General features: G+C 39.1%; 2 protein-coding genes across 4 annotated transcripts; both read left to right on the top strand.

Annotated features, from left to right (window-relative positions):
• Positions 1-593: 593 nt before the first annotated feature.
• LOC111321353 (uncharacterized) lies at positions 594-6957 on the top strand. Of its 2 annotated transcripts, XM_022924202.2 has the most exons (4): positions 594-1960; positions 4182-4364; positions 4814-5330; positions 6460-6957. In XM_022924202.2, the coding sequence occupies exons 1-3, from the start codon at positions 952-954 to the stop codon at positions 5326-5328; spliced, it is 1707 nt and encodes a 568-aa protein (XP_022779937.2). In that variant the 5' UTR covers positions 594-951; the 3' UTR covers positions 5329-5330; positions 6460-6957. The 2 variants fall into 2 exon arrangements, with proteins under 2 accessions (XP_022779937.2, XP_022779936.2); XM_022924201.2 differs by having other exon boundaries at positions 597-1960; positions 4814-6957.
• Positions 6958-7085: 128 nt separating this feature from the next.
• Positions 7086-17337, top strand: LOC111321263 (neuropeptide FF receptor 2). 2 transcript variants are annotated; one of them, XM_022924094.2, is made up of 5 exons: positions 7086-8418; positions 10914-11105; positions 11461-11908; positions 12543-12745; positions 13468-13602. In XM_022924094.2, the coding sequence occupies exons 1-4, from the start codon at positions 8244-8246 to the stop codon at positions 12739-12741; spliced, it is 1014 nt and encodes a 337-aa protein (XP_022779829.1). In that variant the 5' UTR covers positions 7086-8243; the 3' UTR covers positions 12742-12745; positions 13468-13602. The 2 variants fall into 2 exon arrangements, with proteins under 2 accessions (XP_022779829.1, XP_022779830.1); XM_022924095.2 differs by lacking the exon at positions 12543-12745 and having other exon boundaries at positions 13468-17337.
• The last annotated feature ends 2950 nt before the right edge of the window (positions 17338-20287 follow it).

The following is a 20287-nucleotide window of genomic DNA, read 5'->3' as shown; positions in this document are numbered from 1 at the left end:
TGGAGAAGATATGACATACAATAGCCAAGTTTTATCTACAGACATTGAAAATGAAGGATGACATCGTGGCTTTACCCACGTAATAGATTTACTTTTAAAGACGAAAGTGACTGAGTAAACCCAAGGTGAAAACAACAGGCCGAGTTTAGCATCTGTCACTTCATTTAAAAATCGCAGACTGCGAGCAAACCTCCCCAATAATTATGCTAAGTGTCAAAATTAAGAATTTTGTCGTTTTGTCTTCTGCAGGGGAACCAAATTGTATTTTCGCATTAAACTCACTCGTTATAGTGCTTCGAATTTTTATCTCAAAAGTTTCAATAGGAGAACAGGGACCCCCTGCGGTAGTTTTTAGTTTTTTTTAATTATTTTTTTTCAAAGCTGCTTTTGTACGAACATTCATCTCCTTCCCCGCGCGAAAAGCAAATCATTCGGTAGGTGTGAAAAGCAGGCTGGTTAAAATGTTGCATTCCGTTGTTTTACATCATCTTTTGTTTTGAATAAATCCAAATATATCCTCAAAATTTCTATTGACCTTCTTTGCTGTCTTTTTCGCGCCGGCTGCTTGATATTGATCACCAGCCAGTAATAATTTCTTTTATAACTTATTGACCAATCAGTACTTTCGTTGTAAATGTCGCAAACGTAAACAAACATGGCGGCGTTTCCCGAGAAACAATCATAATATATTTCGCGAAACTGGTTCCTGTTTGTATCAGCAACATTGGTTTGGTGGCTATAACCTCGAGTAAAAGATGAAACAGATATTATGTAGTTATCATCATAGGTTTTTCCTTTGTATAATTCTGGCTTGAGAAGTATTTGGAACGACATTAACTGCGGCATTGGAAATATGGCAAGTTGCGAGATATGGCAGACGTCAGCCGGTTTTGCTCGAGTGCAAAATAGACATTCTGGAGGAGGAATTCGCGTGTATAAGGAATAAAGATTATGTGTTCAACAGCAGATAGATGCTGGGCATCTCCAAGAAACAATCAGCGTCTGAACCAGACATCCCCGCAAGAACAAACAACGTCCCAGAGCAGAGCACACAGAAAGAACCCACGACTGTCTCATCCTACAGAATCCGCTTTCTTAGGCAGATTTATTCTGTCTTTATTGATCTTTATCGTAAACCTCGTTCTATTCACATTATTTCTCAGTATTGTGATTCTTGTGGTTCCAGTGTGTTTTTTCACGAGAAAACTTATTCTCTATTTCAGTATTCGGCATTATCGCGATGGCAAGCTGAGCAAAATGTCGGCTTGTGAAGCAGTTTGGCTTCAAGCAAGTTGTGTAAATACAGCTCCGATGTCCAATGTTTTCTTCCTTTTTGAAGGAAGAATTACCATCGATGAGCTTGAAAACTTTGTCAAAAATAAACTTGTGCATCAAGAAATGTTGCTAGGAAATTTACGATTACTAAAATTAAAACAGTCTCCTGTGCCGATCTTGACTGGTTATGGATGGGAAGAGGTGGACAATTTAAACGTAAACAATTGCGTTTTTGAATTCAAGGGAAATTCGTCGTTAAATCCTGAAGATCTGAAACAAATTAAAGAAATGTCAAACTTCTTTGGTGGAGAAAAATTATGGAGAGCTGTCTTGTTTCCGAAATTTCATGGGAGCGAAGACACAGGGGTTTTGTTTCAAATGCACGAAAGCATTGCTGACATGTTCCCCTTTGTGAGAATTGTACTTAACTCGCTTGATTACAAGACTGTCTTTCTCAAGAGGCAATGCTTCTTCCTCGGACGTTTAGCCTCTTATTTGTTTGCTAGCTTCACTGGACCACTCGTAATTCTCAAGAGACTGCTCATGACAAGGCAAGAAGATTTTTGTGGGACTGATCACGAGAGAGGGCCGCACAATAGTGCAGACGATACTTTCCAAGTTTATTGGTCTGGACCAATAGATTTTAAATCTGTTAAGCGGATCAAAGATGTTACTCGCACTGAAGGTAATGTTATTTGATATGAGTATTGGGAAATCCCAAGATTTAATGTTTTTAAAAGTAGTCCCTGTCAAACATGTAGCTGAAACCAGAACAATTTTTTTTTCTGTAATAATGAAAATAATTATTTTCATATCAAACCGAACGTTTAAGGGGTGTGTGCTCTTTTGACAACCAGCTTAGGATATCACCAGTTTTTGGAGAAAGTATTCACTTCCAGTTCTGTGTAACACAGAAGGAGAGCTTACATAGCATGTTCACACAAGGACATAGCCAGGGGGGTCCTGGGGTGCCCGTGACCCCCCCCTTGGTCGGTCTTCTTTAGAGCAAACAACCAACAATATTCAGGTGGCGGAAACGCCATGACAATATCTTGGCCGTAAAAGCCATTGATATGGGCCTTCATGCCGCAATAATACGATTGAGCCCACTGATACGCGCGGGAGAGCAGCGGTGTAAATGGTGAGTAGTCTCTGTGACCCCCCCTTTGAAAAATCCTGGCTACGCCCCTGTCACACTAATGAAACCTAGTCCACGGACGTGCAAATGTAAGTACAAGTCAAAATGGACCAGGGGTCTGAAGGTTATTTCTGGAAGAGATAAGTGTTATGGGATGGTATGGTTCCTGGTTGCAGACAAGCTTTTACCCTGTTTATTTTCAAACTTCCTTAACACTTAAGGAGCTCTTGGTTAAGTTTGAAATGTGAGATTAAAGGTACTGAAATACATGTTTTTATTTCAAGAATTGACAATGGATATCATAATTTATGAACCTTACTTTAATTTCAGCTCAGGAACTGCATGGCACACAGTTATTAATTGAACAGTTGTTGGGCAAAATTAAGCCCTCTGAATTCAATTGTCCACAGTATAGAGAAAGGAAAAACACAGACACAATAACATTAGAGATGGTGATAGTTACTGGGTAACTGTGTTATCTACAAGTTAAAGATGGGTAAAATCAGATGTTTGACAACATTTGATGCACAAAATGTTTGACCAGTGTTAAATAGATATGTGAACTAGGAGAAATGTTCTCCATTTGCTAATTGGCTTCTATATTTTTTACAATATGTTTCTAGCAAATTAACATGACAAGAGTTCTGTTGAAGTGGTCCCAACATGTTTAAATGAAATAGTCTGACAAATGTTGATTGAATGTTGAAAGTATTGGCCCAATATATAAATATGCATGGTTTATTTTCAAAACCTGCTTGTTCATTGTTCTTTAGCTAGTAAAACACATATATATGTATTTAATTTTGCATTGTGAAGCCACCTAGTAGAGGGACCAATGTGTATTTCTTTGCCAGGAGCCCAGATTCTATGGGATTCTGAATAGTGACTTTCTTACTCTGTCCTTTGTTAAAGTCAATTTGGTTTTAATAAATGTAAATTGGCCACCATAAAGAGTTTCTAATGCTGACATTTGGGTTAGAGCTAGGTCAGTGCAAAGGGCTAATGCTTGGAATGTCAGCTTTACGGTGGCCAATTTACTTAATGATAACTCAGTGGATAAAACCAAATTATCTTGTAAATTTACCACCAACTGACATTACTAAGCCTCAGAGTTTCACAGATGCATTTGAGAAAGGGTCCAGAAAGGGAAATTGCTTGACCCTATTATAATTATTACCATATTTTCTTGTAAGGCATAAAGCATTATTTCCCCATTCTTATAGAAATCCCCTTCTCTTTTTGGTGAAAAAAAATATTAGGGCCCCCTCTCCCATTACAATTTTCAATGACCATCCTTGGGTTCCCAATGGATATTTTGGATTTGAGGTTAACAAAGTTTTATATTACTGAACCTCTCAGGATAGGACAACCACAAGGTTTTAAAAAACTGTCCCCAATAAGAGAGTTTCTCAGTAGTGGAATTTTAATTAGCATCTGTGTAATAAATTGGGAGCTGTTCATCCATTAAAGCAGAGGTTTGCATGCAAGTCAGTGTTTTTATTTGTAGCTGCTGATTGATGAAGATTTATTGTTTAATTGATTACAGCTCAGCTCACAGGTTTTTGGAAATGTTACTTGAAAATTTTATATTTATTTGTTTCAATAAATTTTTTGGGTTGTGATCAAGGATGAATAAAATTGCACATTGATTTTATTTTTAATAGATTGATTGACTGATTGATTATACTTATTTTGTTTATTTATTTTAATATCTAATATAAAATTAAAGCAAACTGTAATAATAACTTCTTGGAATTTTTGATTTCAGTTGACATAATTCTACTCTCATGTGTGGCTGGTGCTATTCGTTCGTTCCTCCAGAAATCCAAAATACTATACCCTGATGATGTTCGAGTCTGTATAAGAACTGATGTAAGACCTCAGCATTCCAGACTCAAGCTAGACAACAAATTTTCCATGGCTTTTATCAAACTACCAGTTGGCACAGAAGGTACAATCTTTATACTCTGTTGTCTAAAGTAAATAAATGAAATGTTCATGTTGGGTTTTATTTGTATTTGAACTGAGTTGAATTCATCAAAATATTAAGAGCTATGTCTCAAAACGTGGGTTAAAGTTAGGGCAAGGGTTTGGATGGAATTTTCCTCCATGGTAGCTTAATAATTATTATTTATCAATTTGACACTGACCACACTTGTAGGAATCAGTAGCTATAAAACTGACCTAAACATGTGACTCAAAGTTCCAATTTTTATGGAACATATTGCTACAGACTTGTTTGTGTTACTTTTGTCTTGTCTTGAAGATTATAAATTAGCTGAATTTTATTACTGAAAATGGTTTTTTTTATGTGAGGTGATTACGAAAAACACTATTAATGCACTTTACATCACTAGTAAAACATGGTACTATAAAAAGATACGTTTTTATACTTTGAAGGTGCTGTGCCTCGACTTTGGGAAACCAGACGCAGAATAGACAACTTTTCTTTTACTCTTGAAAGCACGATCATGTATGGCTTCATCAAGCTATGTCTTCTTCTATTTCCCCTGTCTGTCGTAAGGAGTCTCATAAACTACCTGCTAAACAAGGTTTCATGTACTGTAACACAAATTCCTGGGCCCAACATGCCAGTTTATATGAATGGCAAAATGACCAAGATGATGACGTGCTGGACTCCGAGAAAGACACAGAATGGTTTGTCAGTCTCTATCACAAATCATAGCGGACAGATTTACGTCGGTTTGGTTACTAGACACTCCCAAATTAACGACCCCTCTCTGTTACTGGCAGATTTTGAGAGAGAGGTGGCCGATTTAGGCAACCACTTGGGTAAAAGAGCATTGCCATCCCATCTGCGATGGCGCCTCAAAGTGGATCAACAACTGGTCAACGCAGTTAATGAGGAAAGAGAAAGAGGAGAAAGGGAGGCCTTAGAAAATGAATTGGTTTGAGTGTAAGTGAAATGCTATGCTTGAAGATTCTTGTAAATTTCATGACAGCGTACATTCAGTAGTTTGTAGCTCTGAAAACGACCTGCTTGTGAAGTTCTTTCAATTATGTTCATAACGACTCTCGCTCCTGAAAGTTTTTCGATCGATTGTTAAATCAGGAAAGGAAAATCTGACGTTATCGTTACCGCTTTTTATGTGCTTCATGAAAGAGACAAATATTCTCCATTCTCTTCTCTATACTTTTCCTTTATTTAGCAATGACGGAGAGAATTCGTTTAGCAATCAAAGCCGGCTTCTTAGGTTTGCGATCATTTCGTGTATTCGATCCTAATAAATGATTCAACAGTTTTACTGCCAGCAGAAATTAGATGCTGGTCGCTGTTGGCGTTTAAAGGGTTAACCTAAGATTTATCGATTTCACCAATTTTATTTAATTTGGCCTCGGTGGTTTTTTTTTTCATGGTCATGGCCGGGGAAGAAGAAAATGAACGTTTAGTCTATATTTTACCGTTGTTGATTCGTTATAACATAATATCGTTCGTGAATAAGAAGATTAATAAGACTATTAAATTTATAAATCTACATTAATATATAAATCTACATAAGTCACAGGCTTCCATTTCTTCTTTTAAAAATAAGATAAAGTATTTCTTCTTTGAAAGGCTTAAATTGGTATTTGATGGAGACAACATTCGTTCATATAAGTTAATTTGTCCTAAATGTCGTAAAGTTAATCGTATGAATATTTGTAGTTGCTAATTGTTGTTACTTTTTCTCTTTTCTTATGTAAAAAAAAAAAATGGGTACTTTGGGTTGGGATCAGTTTTCCACTTTTCTCTTTCATACTCGGGGTTGGGTTTGGGTGTTAATATTTTATAGGGGACCTAGAGTCCTATTATATTATCACCTGCCCTCGGGCGAATCATTAAATAAATAAATAAATAAATACATGTCAATTATGAAAATCTTTACAAGTATAGTCGTAACAAAGGTCACTTAAGAATCAATTAATTTATATCGTGTAATATATATATATATATATATATATGTAAAAACTTACAACAAATACTATGCATATCCAGAAAGTGATGATTAATTCTTTAAAAGCATGATTTCTATATTATGTTTAAGGATTTAACATTGGCGACGTTGTCTCAAGTTGTGAGGCCTTCGTGTAGGGGAAGAAAATGTCCAGAAGACTGAAGTTTTTTTTAGAAGTCTTTCAATGGGTTAGCTGAGGGGTAGTTCTCCCGGGGAATTCTTGTAATTAAGAAAATATAGACAGGCTCTCTCACTCTTTGCCGCCTTGTTGTAAATTAACAAAGTTGAGATCTGTGCCTCTGCCGTAGTTTAAAAGATTAGAGGTCAATTTTTTATTATTGGTACAAACGTAGGACTTAAATATCGATGTTAAGTATGTTATGGTTGAAACATCATATCTTCTGAATCATCGACAGATTTTTGCCTGCTTTGGCTTTGGTTAATTTCTAGAAGCTCACAGTATGTTTCTTTAAATCTGATTGCCTTTTGACGTGACCCTTGAGATAATATCAGGTTGTTTTGTACTTAGTAAATCAAAGAGAACCTGCAGTCTTGAAATCTGTAATGTTCAAAAAATATCTTAGAGAAGACAGTTGTTGTTATAATGAGTTCTGTCAGTGTCATCCAATGCGAAACCAGCGTACCTTTAAAAGGCACTTTTCCTTCATCCTGGAAGCAAATGTGGTTGGGCTAGAAACAGGCTTGTTTTGACTGTAAATCACGGTGCTTGATGAAAGAACTAGTAAGAGTGGGAGTTCCCACCAAGTTACCTACGGAAGAGTTAATTAGCTCGAGGAGTTCGTTGAGCACATTCCAGTGACACTTTTCCATTTTTCTAGTCCATTTGGTACCTGTCACGGTGCCCTGTGAGCTTTTGTATTTTATAAGCCTATCGGTTTATGTTGTCTTTTCTATTGAACAGATCATTTGATCAGGAGCACTATTGTCAGCCGGTTCATTACGTTCTAAGATGGTTGACATGCCAGACATATCATACCTTGTGGCAGATTTTGAAATCAAAACGTTTCCGGAGATCCTTGACCAATGTAATTTTGATTCAAGCTATTTCATGAAGTTGTTGAATTAGGTTTCGCAATTACTGATGGTTTAATTAGTTTGCATCCTTTCTTTGTAATGGTAATGCTGAAACGTTTCCCTTTCTTCTCTAATTGACAATACTACATGACAATAATTGAGGACAGCGTTTTGACCCTCAAACCTCGGACAATGGGGTCTGAGATGTTTATCAACGACTTTTACATTCAAAACTGCGTGTGTTGAGATCCTTTCCAATTTGGTGATCTTGCATGTTCGTTTGATTTTTTGGCAGTCGAACATAAAATAATGCAAATGAACACTTATCAAATTCACCTCGACTCCATGTAAAAAGGACACTAAAGCTTGTACGTGTTCATTGTGTATCAACAAATCCTGTCCTGGCTTTTAAATACCTATTATATTGTTACCATCTGACACCATCAACGATATCATAATACGATCTTAATACGACTTTTCAACACTACGCAGTTCTAAATTGAATCCCTGCTAAGTTGAAGGGAAGCAAAGTGGCCTTGGCGCCTTGTAATCAGGAAACTAATCTAGTCTACCTCCTCTAATGGTTGGACGTTTATTTGTTGTGTGAGTAAACTCAAGGGTCGCATTACAACATAGAGAAAGTCATAGCACTAAAAGGAAGCAAGGCTAAAAGGCCCCGCCAAACAGATGTCAAAACGGACGAGTCCAAGTCGACCCCAGAAGGAAATATGCTGACGTACCAGTGATTTTCTTAAGAGAGCAAATCGTTGAGTCGTTTAATCATATGTTGATAATCGTGAGTATTACTCGGAGAAAACAATCTTATTTTCTTCACAAAAATGTATAATGCGACCAACGCGACAGAAGCGCCCCAAGCTCAGATGGACTTTGTAGTGGAACCGCTGGGTCTTCGAATTTTTCGACTCACGGTGTATGTGATTATATTCTTGCTGGCAACGTTTGGAAACGCTCTCGTAATTTTTGTGGTTTATAAAACAAGAGAACTGCATACAGGTAAGTCTATTTCATGTATACAAAGCACAATTAAATGAACGTTCTTAAGAGGATTAGAGAAGAATGATAAGTTAAGTATCCCGCTGCTTAAGGTCCCCTTAAGATTTTTCTTCTGTCCCTAAAGTAGTAGGACGAAGTAGGGTGTAACAACTCTAGTGTAACTCATCCCATAAACAAACTGTTCTCTAATGGTGTTTCCACTGTTCTGCGGGAAGCCTCAAAATTAGAAACAAGTCTAAACGGCGTCGCGCCTAAACTCATGATTTATTGTAAACAGTAGGTTTTATAGATAAACAACGACAAGCGGTACTTCTGCCATTTTAAATTTCTAAGCCTGTTTGATATGATTTGAATATGAAACAAAACGGTTATTCTCACACAAAGCGAAAAATCTCTCATGTCTACATGTATTCGTGTGCAACAAAGTTTGCAGTCAATTTTGATCACGGGTGAAAAGACGTGCGAGTTTCCTGTCTGGAGGCAAACAAAAGGCAGTTCCACGTCTTGACTAAGTACACATGGGTGTTTTACTTTGACTTGCTCCATTAACTGGCGTGAACTCCCTTTTCTCTGTTGACCCACGGTTGGGGCATTATCAGTCTTCGCTCATCGTTTTGTGTTCAGTTTGCATAATTTCCAAAAGATCCCCCATAACCTTCGCTTTAAACGTAATTTCTCTTGGTGGATTTACAACGTCTACTCAAGTACTAGTAAACCATTACAGGCAACGTGAACACGGTTCAGTTAGCAAAAAGGGTCAACAAGCATTTCTGAACAGAAGACAAAGACAGAAAATTGCAGAAACAATAACTACTGAAGAATTTATTGAAATAAAGCCAAAGATTTTCATTAAAAAAGAATATTGTGTAAATTATCAATTGTTCATGAAAACATGGTTTTTGTTACGATCAGGATACCTGATGCTTTATCAGAGAAGAAGTATGAGCATTCGGTCTGCTTGCTTTCTAATGAACAAAGAACTTTTTATCAACTTTATAATTACAGAACGGGAGGATATTGCGCTATTTTATGTGAATTCCTAGCATTTTCGTCTTTTTTCCTTCAGTTTTACAGTGTAGAATGAAAAGGAGCCGGTTCAGTTAATTGACGCAGTCATAGGGTATTATTGGTTCGATCGCATGTCCGTCAGGAAATCATTCAGATAGACTTTCGTGACCTGTTATGTTGTTGAAGGATTTTTGAGATCACGTCGCTTATAAAAACCAGAAAAGCAGATTACGTGGGGAAAATATTATAACTGAACACCGACAAGAAAGAAAGAAAGGCAAGCGTGATTAAATTATACTCAAATGGTTAGTTGTGGAAGGTTTTTCCAACTTCCCTTATTCGTGTTTAATATCAGTGTTTTACTGAATTGTTACTTACAAAGCTCGAGGTCATGTTTTGATACTCAGTAATTGTGAAATATTGCTTTTGTTTTACAATAAGGAAAACGGACGACAACAGATTGAATCGGTCGTTTAACTTGAACTATACTCGGAATATTTAGCATGAGCTTCCTGAGACTGTGGGAGAGCAGGAAACAGCTTAGCCACAATTCTTCTAAGCTGAATGTTTTTCCTTCTTGGATGATCCAAAAAGCACATGTATTTACTTGACCACCCGCATATGCTTGACACGTCTCTTGACCACGATCTTGAAAAAAAAAAAACCTTTCAAATGGTCTGTCTCTAACTTTTCAAACCCCTTGATGGAGTGTCAGCTAACAAGTGGCTAACACTTAAAGTCCATCCCAACTACAGTTACCACAGAAAAGATATTCACATAGCGTGTGGACGAGGAAAAACTGACAAGAACTAAATACTTATCCGCATGATTATAAACTTGTTAGCAAACCTGACCTACATTAAAGGACTGTCTTTAGGTATCAATATTCAATAAGAATATTGGATAGGAGAATAGGACAGGTCTCCACTTCTTGAATAGTTTACAGATGTGCAAAGCTACCAGTAGTCATCCCATATGGAAGTATGTCACTCAAGCTATGTATTAAAATAATTATCCGTTGTCCCACGAGAACTAGTAGTTCAAGTCGGGTGTAGCGATCCTTTAGACTTGATTTATCACCATAGGAAGGTTGAAATTGACAATATAACCCAACGTAACGTTCATTAACAAATTGTTAATAGTTATTTCCGTGTAATTTGCTCTAAACGTAACGTATAGAGTGAGGGTTTCGGCCTGATACCGAGTCTCGACTCGTCATCGAAGTATAGCGGTAGTCTGCGGTGTTTGTCAGATTTGTTTCATAGTGGTATTCCGGTGTTGAAAACCTCTAATGTCCCCTTCTTAACGAAATCTTTGACAGTCATCTTATTTCCATTATCTCTCTCAAACAATGCCATTAATTTGTTTCTTGTTGAGACGATCGTTTTAAACATTTTATCTTGATTAAAAAAAATTCAACATGCGACAGAACCGTATCGTAGCTTCCTTTGAAGTATCCATGCTAACGAATTTATTTTGTTTCATAGTAACGGGTTTTCTAATTGCTAATCTTGCTGTGGCTGATCTTGGAGTGGGGATGCTTTGTATTCCATTCACTGTCGTGTATTTTGAACTGGATTTTCACTGGCCATTTGGTGCCTTCATGTGTAAGCTCCTTCCTGCGCTCATGGCTTGCTTCGTTATGGGATCAGTGGGAACAATGTTGGCAATTTCATTAGGTAAGGTATATATCAAAAGCATACTTTAACTGTAACGGACGCAAACAAGAGCTATCACAAAAAAACTTGAAAAATAGATATCCAGGACCTCCAAATGTTTATTTGTATTTCAGTTTCAACTTCTGTGTATCATTAAGCCCAATAGTCATTTGATGAATGTATCAGCGGGCTCTTAAAGGAAGTGATTGTTTCTTTTATCGCTTGCTGATGAATCCCTGAGCTGAGAACGGGAGTTTAGCTCATGACTTTGACGATATCGACACTCACCGGAGGTAGGGACTGACTACAGAATCAAAGAGCTCCCTCCGTAATGTATTGCACTATACTTGGTTTATACTACGTTCTCCAATTGTAGATCGCCATCAATCCATAGTGCATCCATTTGGTATGCGCATCACACGGTATCAAGGCAAGCTGATCATGTTGTTAATATGGCTGATAGCTCTTCTCCCAGCGCTCCCAATGCTGGGAGTCATGACTACTGAACCATATCGAGCAGGCGTCGCCTGTAAAGAGGACTGGCCAAGAACAACTGGAATGCCCTACTCTAAAATATACTTATTGTGCACTTTTGCCTTGACCTACGCTATTCCTCTTCCAATTATGATACTTATCTACATAAAGATCGGTCTTAAACTTCGGAGAGCTATCAAAGAGGGGGCTGATAGACCGGGGTTTACACAGGCTCAGGCCACAAAACGGATCATCAAAATGTTGGCAGCTGTGGTTGTTTGTTATGCGTTATGTTTCCTTCCTTTCCACACCCTGTATTTCATGATGGACTTTGGAGGATATCAATCCAGGTAGGTTCTAATCAATTTGTCTGCTGAACTACTATTTCCCACGGATTAGTTTGTTCTCTGATCAGTTCAACAGCCAAAAACAGGAGAAGTAACTTCCAAGTAGGATAAGGAAGCATCGGTGGTATCTCCGGTTATTATTCGTGGAACACATGATTGGAGTTTTGAAAAAAAAAAACAAACAAACAAACAAACAACAAAAACGAAAAACAAAAGAAAAAAACAAAGCAAAAAAACATTCGGAAATTTAAAATAAAAAGATGAAGTGAACTAAATAATAATTCTAACAGATTTTTCTGAGAGGTTGACTCATGCAGCAAGTTAACTTGGACTTCACTTGTTCGCCGCTAAGGATTGCCTTTATTTTCGAGAAGTTAAATGCCTCGGTTTAATCTTTTGGCCTTATAATAAAAAGGGTAAATTTAGTAAAACGATAAGCCTAAGGTCAATGAAAGGCATTCATATAAAAATTCTCCACTATCCAATCATGACTGGTTGCTTGTGCTTACTGCTGCCTGCTGCCATCTTATTTCTGGATATACACTCACGCATGCCCACTGCTTGCTTATCATGATGACCGTACATCTCTTGCTGTCTAACTTACGTGAAGCCTTTTGCTTACGTTATTCTCTCGCAGGTTCTTTCCAATCCTCCAAAGCTTCTCAAGCGTCTTCATGTACTCAAACAGTGCTTCCAATCCTGTGCTTTATGCTTTCTTTGGTGATCAGTTCAAAATGGGAGTCAAACAAGTATTTAATTCTACTAGACTGCAGAGGTTTCGATCCAGAATGTCAACCTCTTACGGTTGGGCGTCACCTTCCACAAATAACACTTAAAGTGGTTAGTTGTAAGCTGTAAATCAAATTTAAGCAAATATCTAAAGCTTTGATCAAATTCTGCATAAAGATCAAATGTAGCCTGCTTAAGTAAAAATGCTGGGTGCATAAGTGTTCCATCCTATAAAAACACATCACCATTCCTTTCTCAATTTTAAATACATTAATAATAATAACACCATAACCATTTAATTCCTAAGTAAAAATTTCAGCGTCAGACCTGAAAAGAATCTTTGGCGTCATTTCTTTGGCGGCCCATTTAATACTGAACTGATCGCATGGAAAACGGTACACATTCCTGAGAACAAGAAGCAGTCGGGCCAAGAGTAGTCCACTATGGCTGCAGAATGGCCTTGAGTCAAATCTGAGTGCCAAATAAACATGATAACTATGTTAATCCTTTGCGCCACGAGAGGATCAAGCTAAGAGAGTGACTCTCATGTGTAGGTCCATAAGAGTGAAACTGAGTTGTTTCTCGACCAAGTGTATCTGGTTTCCCTGAAACCCCTATGTGTTGTATATTTCGATGGAGAGCAAATAGATGACATTAGTTTCATAAAACGATAGTACATAAATGTTTGCAAGGGTGATTCAAGAATAGCTTTCGATGTAATAAGTTGAGATTAAGATCAATATGGAAGATTCAGTCTCTTCAGCTTTATTTTTTCTAGGTTATTATCATTAGAGGTAAGCGCATGTGACATTTCCATTTCTTTCGATCGGCAGATACGTGTACATCATGCAGTCCTACTTCCAAGTCCTGATGTATGGAAACAGCGCAACGAACCCAGTTTTGTACGCTTTCCTTGGAGACCAATTCAAGAAAGGATTTAGAAGAGCGATTCGTGGTGGAAGCCAAAGAGGTTTTTACACACAGCGAAGCACTGTGAGCACTCGAGCTAGTTCAATCCGTTAAAAAAAAGTTTGCACCCGCGATGAGATTTCCGATGACCTGGCTATTGTCACTCTACTAAGTTCTTTGAAGAACCTGAATAAGATCGTACAAGAACAAAGATTAGGAGATATTGATCGTATGAGGTTCTTCTCCAATCGCTAAACCAAACATTTATAAACGCACCACATTAGGTGTCACATGGAATTGATCCTTGGCAAGCCTTACAACAAGTCACTCGCAAATGAAACGATAAGAAGCGATTAGATGATAGTTGAAGACTCTAGCTTTTGCAGACATTGGACGACCACGAAAGCTTCTTATGAGTTTTGTTACTTAGTTTGTGACTGGCACGCGCTAAAATTTAGAAGTTCTATTTTCGTTTTCAAAGTCCAGGATTGTATTTGTCAGCTTCATTTGAAAGCTCGCGACCTCTGGGGAAGAGAATGCTCACGTTCTATATCGGCAGAACTGAAACTTATGAGCAAATTAACTGCTGAGAAGGATAAAACAGCCAAACCCGTAGAGATGCAGAACTTCCTTAGCGCATAATCAGTTTCGTTTGAATGTTCACGATCATTTCAAACTTGCAGGAAGCAACGTAGATCTAGAATGTATATGTGTTTCTCTTGCCTTATGTAACACTTACGGTAAATGCAAGAACTGATCTAATTTCTAGAAAGTGGATGAGCGCGTCCGTTGTTGGCTGCTAAGGAAAGACACTGAGGTCAAAATTTTTGAGGTGTGTTGGCTTTTGAAGTAGATGCATGCTTTGCACCACAAATCTACATCAAATCCGTGCATAAGCAAATCTCTTTATCTTCGGCCCATCTGGCTGGGAATCAGAAACTCTGGGGAGTGAATCCCTGTGGGATCATGCAATAGTCCTTTTTGCAGTTGTGGGCTTGGTGGCCAAGCCTTTGAACAGGAGTGAGGCTTAGGGTGACCTTGTTATGATAGAGATATTGCTGCTTTTCAAATGCAAATTACTTTGTTATCATGCTAACTAGATACAGGTCTCTTGTGAAGGTGTAGTCTGATCGTCCGGGTGAGTGTAGTCCTGAGAAGGACTGTTGTCGGTGGCAGTGACTGACGTTTCGACAACCTGTGCGGAAGTCATCATCAGAGTCAAGTGAGTGATTGTTGTCAGTAGAATGTTCTTATTCGAGTTCGTGTGAAATGATCGGTTGGTTTTGCCGTGATGTTATTGGCTGTAAGACTCAAGTGACGTAAGTCGTTCGTGATTGGTCTGTTTCGGTCTGTCGGTAAAGCTAGGTTGTTCTTTTTCGGTCGTTTGTGATGTTTATGTCGTGAATGAGTCGTTTGTATGGGGCGGGTAGTTGTTGACATCTGTTTAGGGGAGTCTGTTCTAAGTTAGTAAACCAGCTTTCCAGAGTCAGTCGTTGAAAATAGTCAGTGCTGTAGGTTAGGCATTGCGCAGAGTCCCAGTCAATGTTGTGGTTGGTAAGTCGATGGTGTTCAGCAATGTGATTGCTGACATCACCTTTCCTCGTCGCCCGTCTGTGTTCAGTCAGTCTTGTTGTGAGGTTTCTGCCAGTCTCACCGATGTAGGAGGCTTGGCAGTCGGAACAATTGATCTTATAAATCGTTCCCTGTCTGTTCCTCGGTTCGTCTTTGCCCTTCAACGTAAACTCAACAGTAAACTACTGACACTCAAGAAAACGAACGCCTTTGACAACCAACGGTACTATCGACTGAGGTGCTCGGTACCACAGCCACCGAAACTCTACGGTTTGCCGAAACTACACAAACCTGGTTTCCCGATGCGACCTATTGTTTCTTTCTGTGGCTCTCCCACATACCAACTATCCAAGTACCTGACGACAATACTACAACCGCTAACCGACAAATCCAGACATAAACTACAATCCACTGAAGACTTCATTAACGCTACCAAGACTGTTCAGATACCTGACGACTACAAACTAGTGTCATTTGATGTGAAATCACTGTTCACAAGTATTCCACTTCAATTAACATTACAATGCACTGAGACTGCAATCCGAAAATCTACCGAACCACTACCGCTACCGACAGACGACATCATGGACTTGCTAAACATTTGCCTAACGTCTACTTACTTTCAGTACAACGGTAAACACTACAAACAGTTACACGGCACTGCCATGGGGTCTCCAGTTTCTGTTGTTATAGCAGAAATTGTGATGCAGAACATCGAGGAACGCGCCCTTTCGACTTGCCGACAAACGATACCGCTTTGGTTACGTTACGTTGACGACACATTCACCGCCGTTCGACACGACGAAATTGACGCATTCCACAACCACCTTAACGAACAAAACACTGACATACAGTTTACCAGAGAAGTCGAAGAAAATGGCAAACTTCCTTTTCTAGACTGCCTGGTAAGCCACAACGACAACTCATTACGAACGACAGTTTACAGGAAACCGACACACACCGACAGATTACTAGACGAGTCATCCTACAACCCTACATCACACAAAGCCACAACTATCAGAACTCTAACACGACGCGCACAACTAGTATGTGACTCAACAGACAGCTTATCCGACGAGAACAAATACCTTCACCGTGTTTTTACGAAGAACAACTACAACAACGACTTCATCCGACGAAACACTCACCGACCCACTACCACTACCGAAACAAACGACACCGCAACCCCTACGACTACAGCAACCATACCGTACATAAAAGGTATGTCTGAAAACATCTCGCGCATCTTACTACCCTTCAATATCCGCGTCGCCCACAAACCCATCACCACACTACGTCAGTTACTAACCAACGTTAAAGACAAAGACGAACCGAGGAACAGACAGGGAACGATTTATAAGATCAATTGTTCCGACTGCCAAGCCTCCTACATCGGTGAGACTGGCAGAAACCTCACAACAAGACTGACTGAACACAGACGGGCGACGAGGAAAGGTGATGTCAGCAATCACATTGCTGAACACCATCGACTTACCAACCACAACATTGACTGGGACTCTGCGCAATGCCTAACCTACAGCACTGACTATTTTCAACGACTGACTCTGGAAAGCTGGTTTACTAACTTAGAACAGACTCCCCTAAACAGATGTCAACAACTACCCGCCCCATACAAACGACTCATTCACGACATAAACATCACAAACGACCGAAAAAGAACAACCTAGCTTTACCGACAGACCGAAACAGACCAATCACGAACGACTTACGTCACTTGAGTCTTACAGCCAATAACATCACGGCAAAACCAACCGATCATTTCACACGAACTCGAATAAGAACATTCTACTGACAACAATCACTCACTTGACTCTGATGATGACTTCCGCACAGGTTGTCGAAACGTCAGTCACTGCCACCGACAACAGTCCTTCTCAGGACTACACTCACCCGGACGATCAGACTACACCTTCACATGTTACCCCCGGGTTCAAACCATTTACTGCAATACAGGCCTCTATCACAACAGGGTCACCCTTAGCCTCACTCCTGTTCAAAGGCTTGGCCACCAAGCCCACAACTGTAAAAGAGACTATTTTCTCTTTACAGTAGACTTTGATAAATTTGTAGCCATCTTTCACCATTTGAAGACCAAGGTAGTAACTACTATCTCCTCTGATCTGTATAAGGATAGCGAGGTATTTCTAACTTTTCATTCTTTGATATTAAACAAATTGGATAAGGAATTTGGGTTTTTAAAAGCGTGTTCTTCTTTGCCTTCTTTTAAGTTATCATTGGCTCACGACAGATTTAGCCAACAGCATTCATGTTGCAACAAAAATCTCACAAAGGCAGAAAGCATCAAGTGCTGAGATATATTAACTACACAAAAACATGAAAAACAAGCCAGACAGATGCACAAATTTCAATTGAGCACAGTCCGTCAAGAAATAAAGTTTGCATACCCAATCCGCAATTCCTGCAGTATGTTGCATTTTATAAAATGATTTGTCCGACTGCGTTTTCTGTGGATATGCTATTGCTGCAATAAAGTGTACGTAAGGGAACAAATTCTACTTAAAAAAGGGAGAAAGAGTTTACTTTATCTTAAGCAAAAGTGACATGCAAGTACATTTTGAGATATTTGAAGATTCAACTGCTGATGAAAAACAAGGAAACATAAAGGCATTCCAGGCGGTCATCCCTATGCATTATTCGATCAGCAGAATTGTTTAAAATCGGGGTTGTATCTCTAAAATCTGACTTTGGAGTTAAAAATCCGTGCACTAGCATCAAAAATCAAGCACTAGTGTCTAAAATCGGAAATTAGTCTCTAAAATCGAACACTAGAGTCAAAAATGGTCCACTAGTGTCTAAAAGGTATTACTTTGTTATGCACAGCAAGTAAAGTCTTCAACCGAATTGTGTTAGAGCGGCTAAGATCGGCAGTGGATGGAAGACTGAGGGACCAGCAAGCTGGATTTAGACAAGCTAGATCATGCGTAGATCAGATTGCTACATTGCGTATCATCGTAGAGCAATCAATTGAATGGAACTCGTCCTTGTACATCAATTTCGTGGATTACCAAAAGGCCTTTGATAGTCTGGATCGCCCCTTGCTTTGGAAATTACTAGCTCATTATGGAATTCCGCAGAAGTTTATCAACATCATAAGAAACTCTTACGAAGGTACCACCTGTAAAGTCACTCGTGAAGGCCAGCTGTCGGAGAGCTTCGAAGTTAAAACCGGAATAAGGCAGGGCTGCCTTCTTTCACCGTTCTTATTCCTCCTGGCAATTGATTGGATAATGAAGTCATCGACAGCGGGCCACAGGAACGGAATACAATGGACGCTCACCCAGCAGCTTGATGACCTGGATTATGCCGACGACATTGCTTTACTATCTCACTCAGGAGCCCAAATGCAGAACAAAACCAGCATTCTGGAAGAAAGGTCAAGAAAAACTGGCCTTGTTATCAACACCGCAAAGACCAAAGTCATGAAGATTAACTCAGGTTCAAGGAGGAAGATCAGGGCGAATGACGCCGATATCGAAGAGGTGGAATCGTTTACATACCTTGGGAGCGTAGTAGACACATGTGGGGGAACTGACGCAGACGTTCCAAACAGGATTAATAAAGCAAGAGGAGCCTTCCACTCCCTTAAGAAGATCTGGAGCTCTGGCAGCATATCTTCATCAACTAAGCTGAAAATCTTCAACTCTAATGTAAAAGCTGTGCTTTTATACGGGGCAGAGACGTGGAGGATGACAGTCAAAACGGCAAGAAAGTTACAATCATATGTCAATCATTGTTTGCGTCGAATCCTGAAGATACATTGGACAGACAAGATCACAAACGAGGAGCTCTGGGAGTGGACAGGTCAAATACCGATGGTCAAGCAAGTGAGGAAGAGAAAATGGATGTGGGTAGGCCACACGCTGAGAAGACCTTCAAACAGCATTACGAGGCAAGCCCTGCATTGGAATCCACAGGAAAAATGAAAGAGGGGCCGCCCCAAGAATACCTGGAAGAGGGATACGGAAAAAGAGATGAAGGTCCTCGGGAAGAACTGGAGGGAGCTGCAACAGCTGGCAGAAAAGAGGCGTCAGTGGCGGCAGTTTGTCGATGGCCCATGCTCCAGCCTGGAGCCAGGGGCTTAACTAACTACTAACTAACTAGTGTCTAAAATCCGACATTAGTATCTAAAATTGGACAGCAGTATCTTAAATTCAAATCGAACACCAATGTCAGGCAGTGGTGTCTTAAATCGAACACCAGTGTCTAAAATTGGCCACTAGTGCCTAAAATCAGAAACAAGAGTCCAAAATCGGACGCTAGTATCTAAAATTGGACGCTAGTGTCTAAAATCAGAAACAAGCGTCCAAACTCGGACGCTAGTGTCTAAAATCTGACAATATAGTCTCAAAATAATTTCGCGATTTTGGCGAGACGGCATTTTATTGGGTTTTGTTTTTGTGATTACCAAACAGGCAGCTCAAACTCGATACATTTCAAGAGAGAATGTATATGGGGATTTAGATCATGCCGCATTTTTATCTAAAGTATTTGAAGAAAAATTCCTTGACTCGCTCTAATTAATAGGCATATATGAAGTGATTTCTTTCAGTTTGTACCTCTCTAACTTATTTACACACAAGGGTCACAAATCAACAAAATAACACAACAGGCAGGTCAAGGAATTTTTATTGAAATACTTTCAGGTAAAAAATGGGCTGCCATTTAACTTTTGACAACAACTCGAAAGATATTCCCAGCTTTAATCTTGCGATTATGATTCTCTACTCCATATGCTAACTCTTTGCAAATTAACGTCATTTCACAACAGAAGATACAAAATAGAACTTACCAGTAAGACCACAATTTGTGTATTTGTTGATATACATGTCCTGTAAATGTTATCGTTATAACATGTCGATAGTTTTTTTCTGTGATTTGAATTTTGTATGGGGGATTAAATTTCGCGAGGATTGTTTATAGGTGAAAATAATAATGGGAAATATATACATGAAGACATACTAGTCACTTGAGACAGTTCAAAATGAGATTTCCCTCCCCTTCATTTCATTTCTGTGCTTGGTAGCTCTGTTCAATCTTTTCCGTTCTGCCTGGTAGAGCGGTGAACTGAAGCAATGGAAACCAAACTTTTGGCGAAAATCCAGGTGAGAATTCTGTTGCTAATGGAACAGT

This window comes from Stylophora pistillata, chromosome 1, assembly GCF_964205215.1.
Source record: "Stylophora pistillata chromosome 1, jaStyPist1.2, whole genome shotgun sequence".
Classification (NCBI taxonomy): domain Eukaryota; kingdom Metazoa; phylum Cnidaria; class Anthozoa; order Scleractinia; family Pocilloporidae; genus Stylophora; species Stylophora pistillata.
This window is presented reverse-complemented; position numbering and strand designations above follow the sequence as displayed.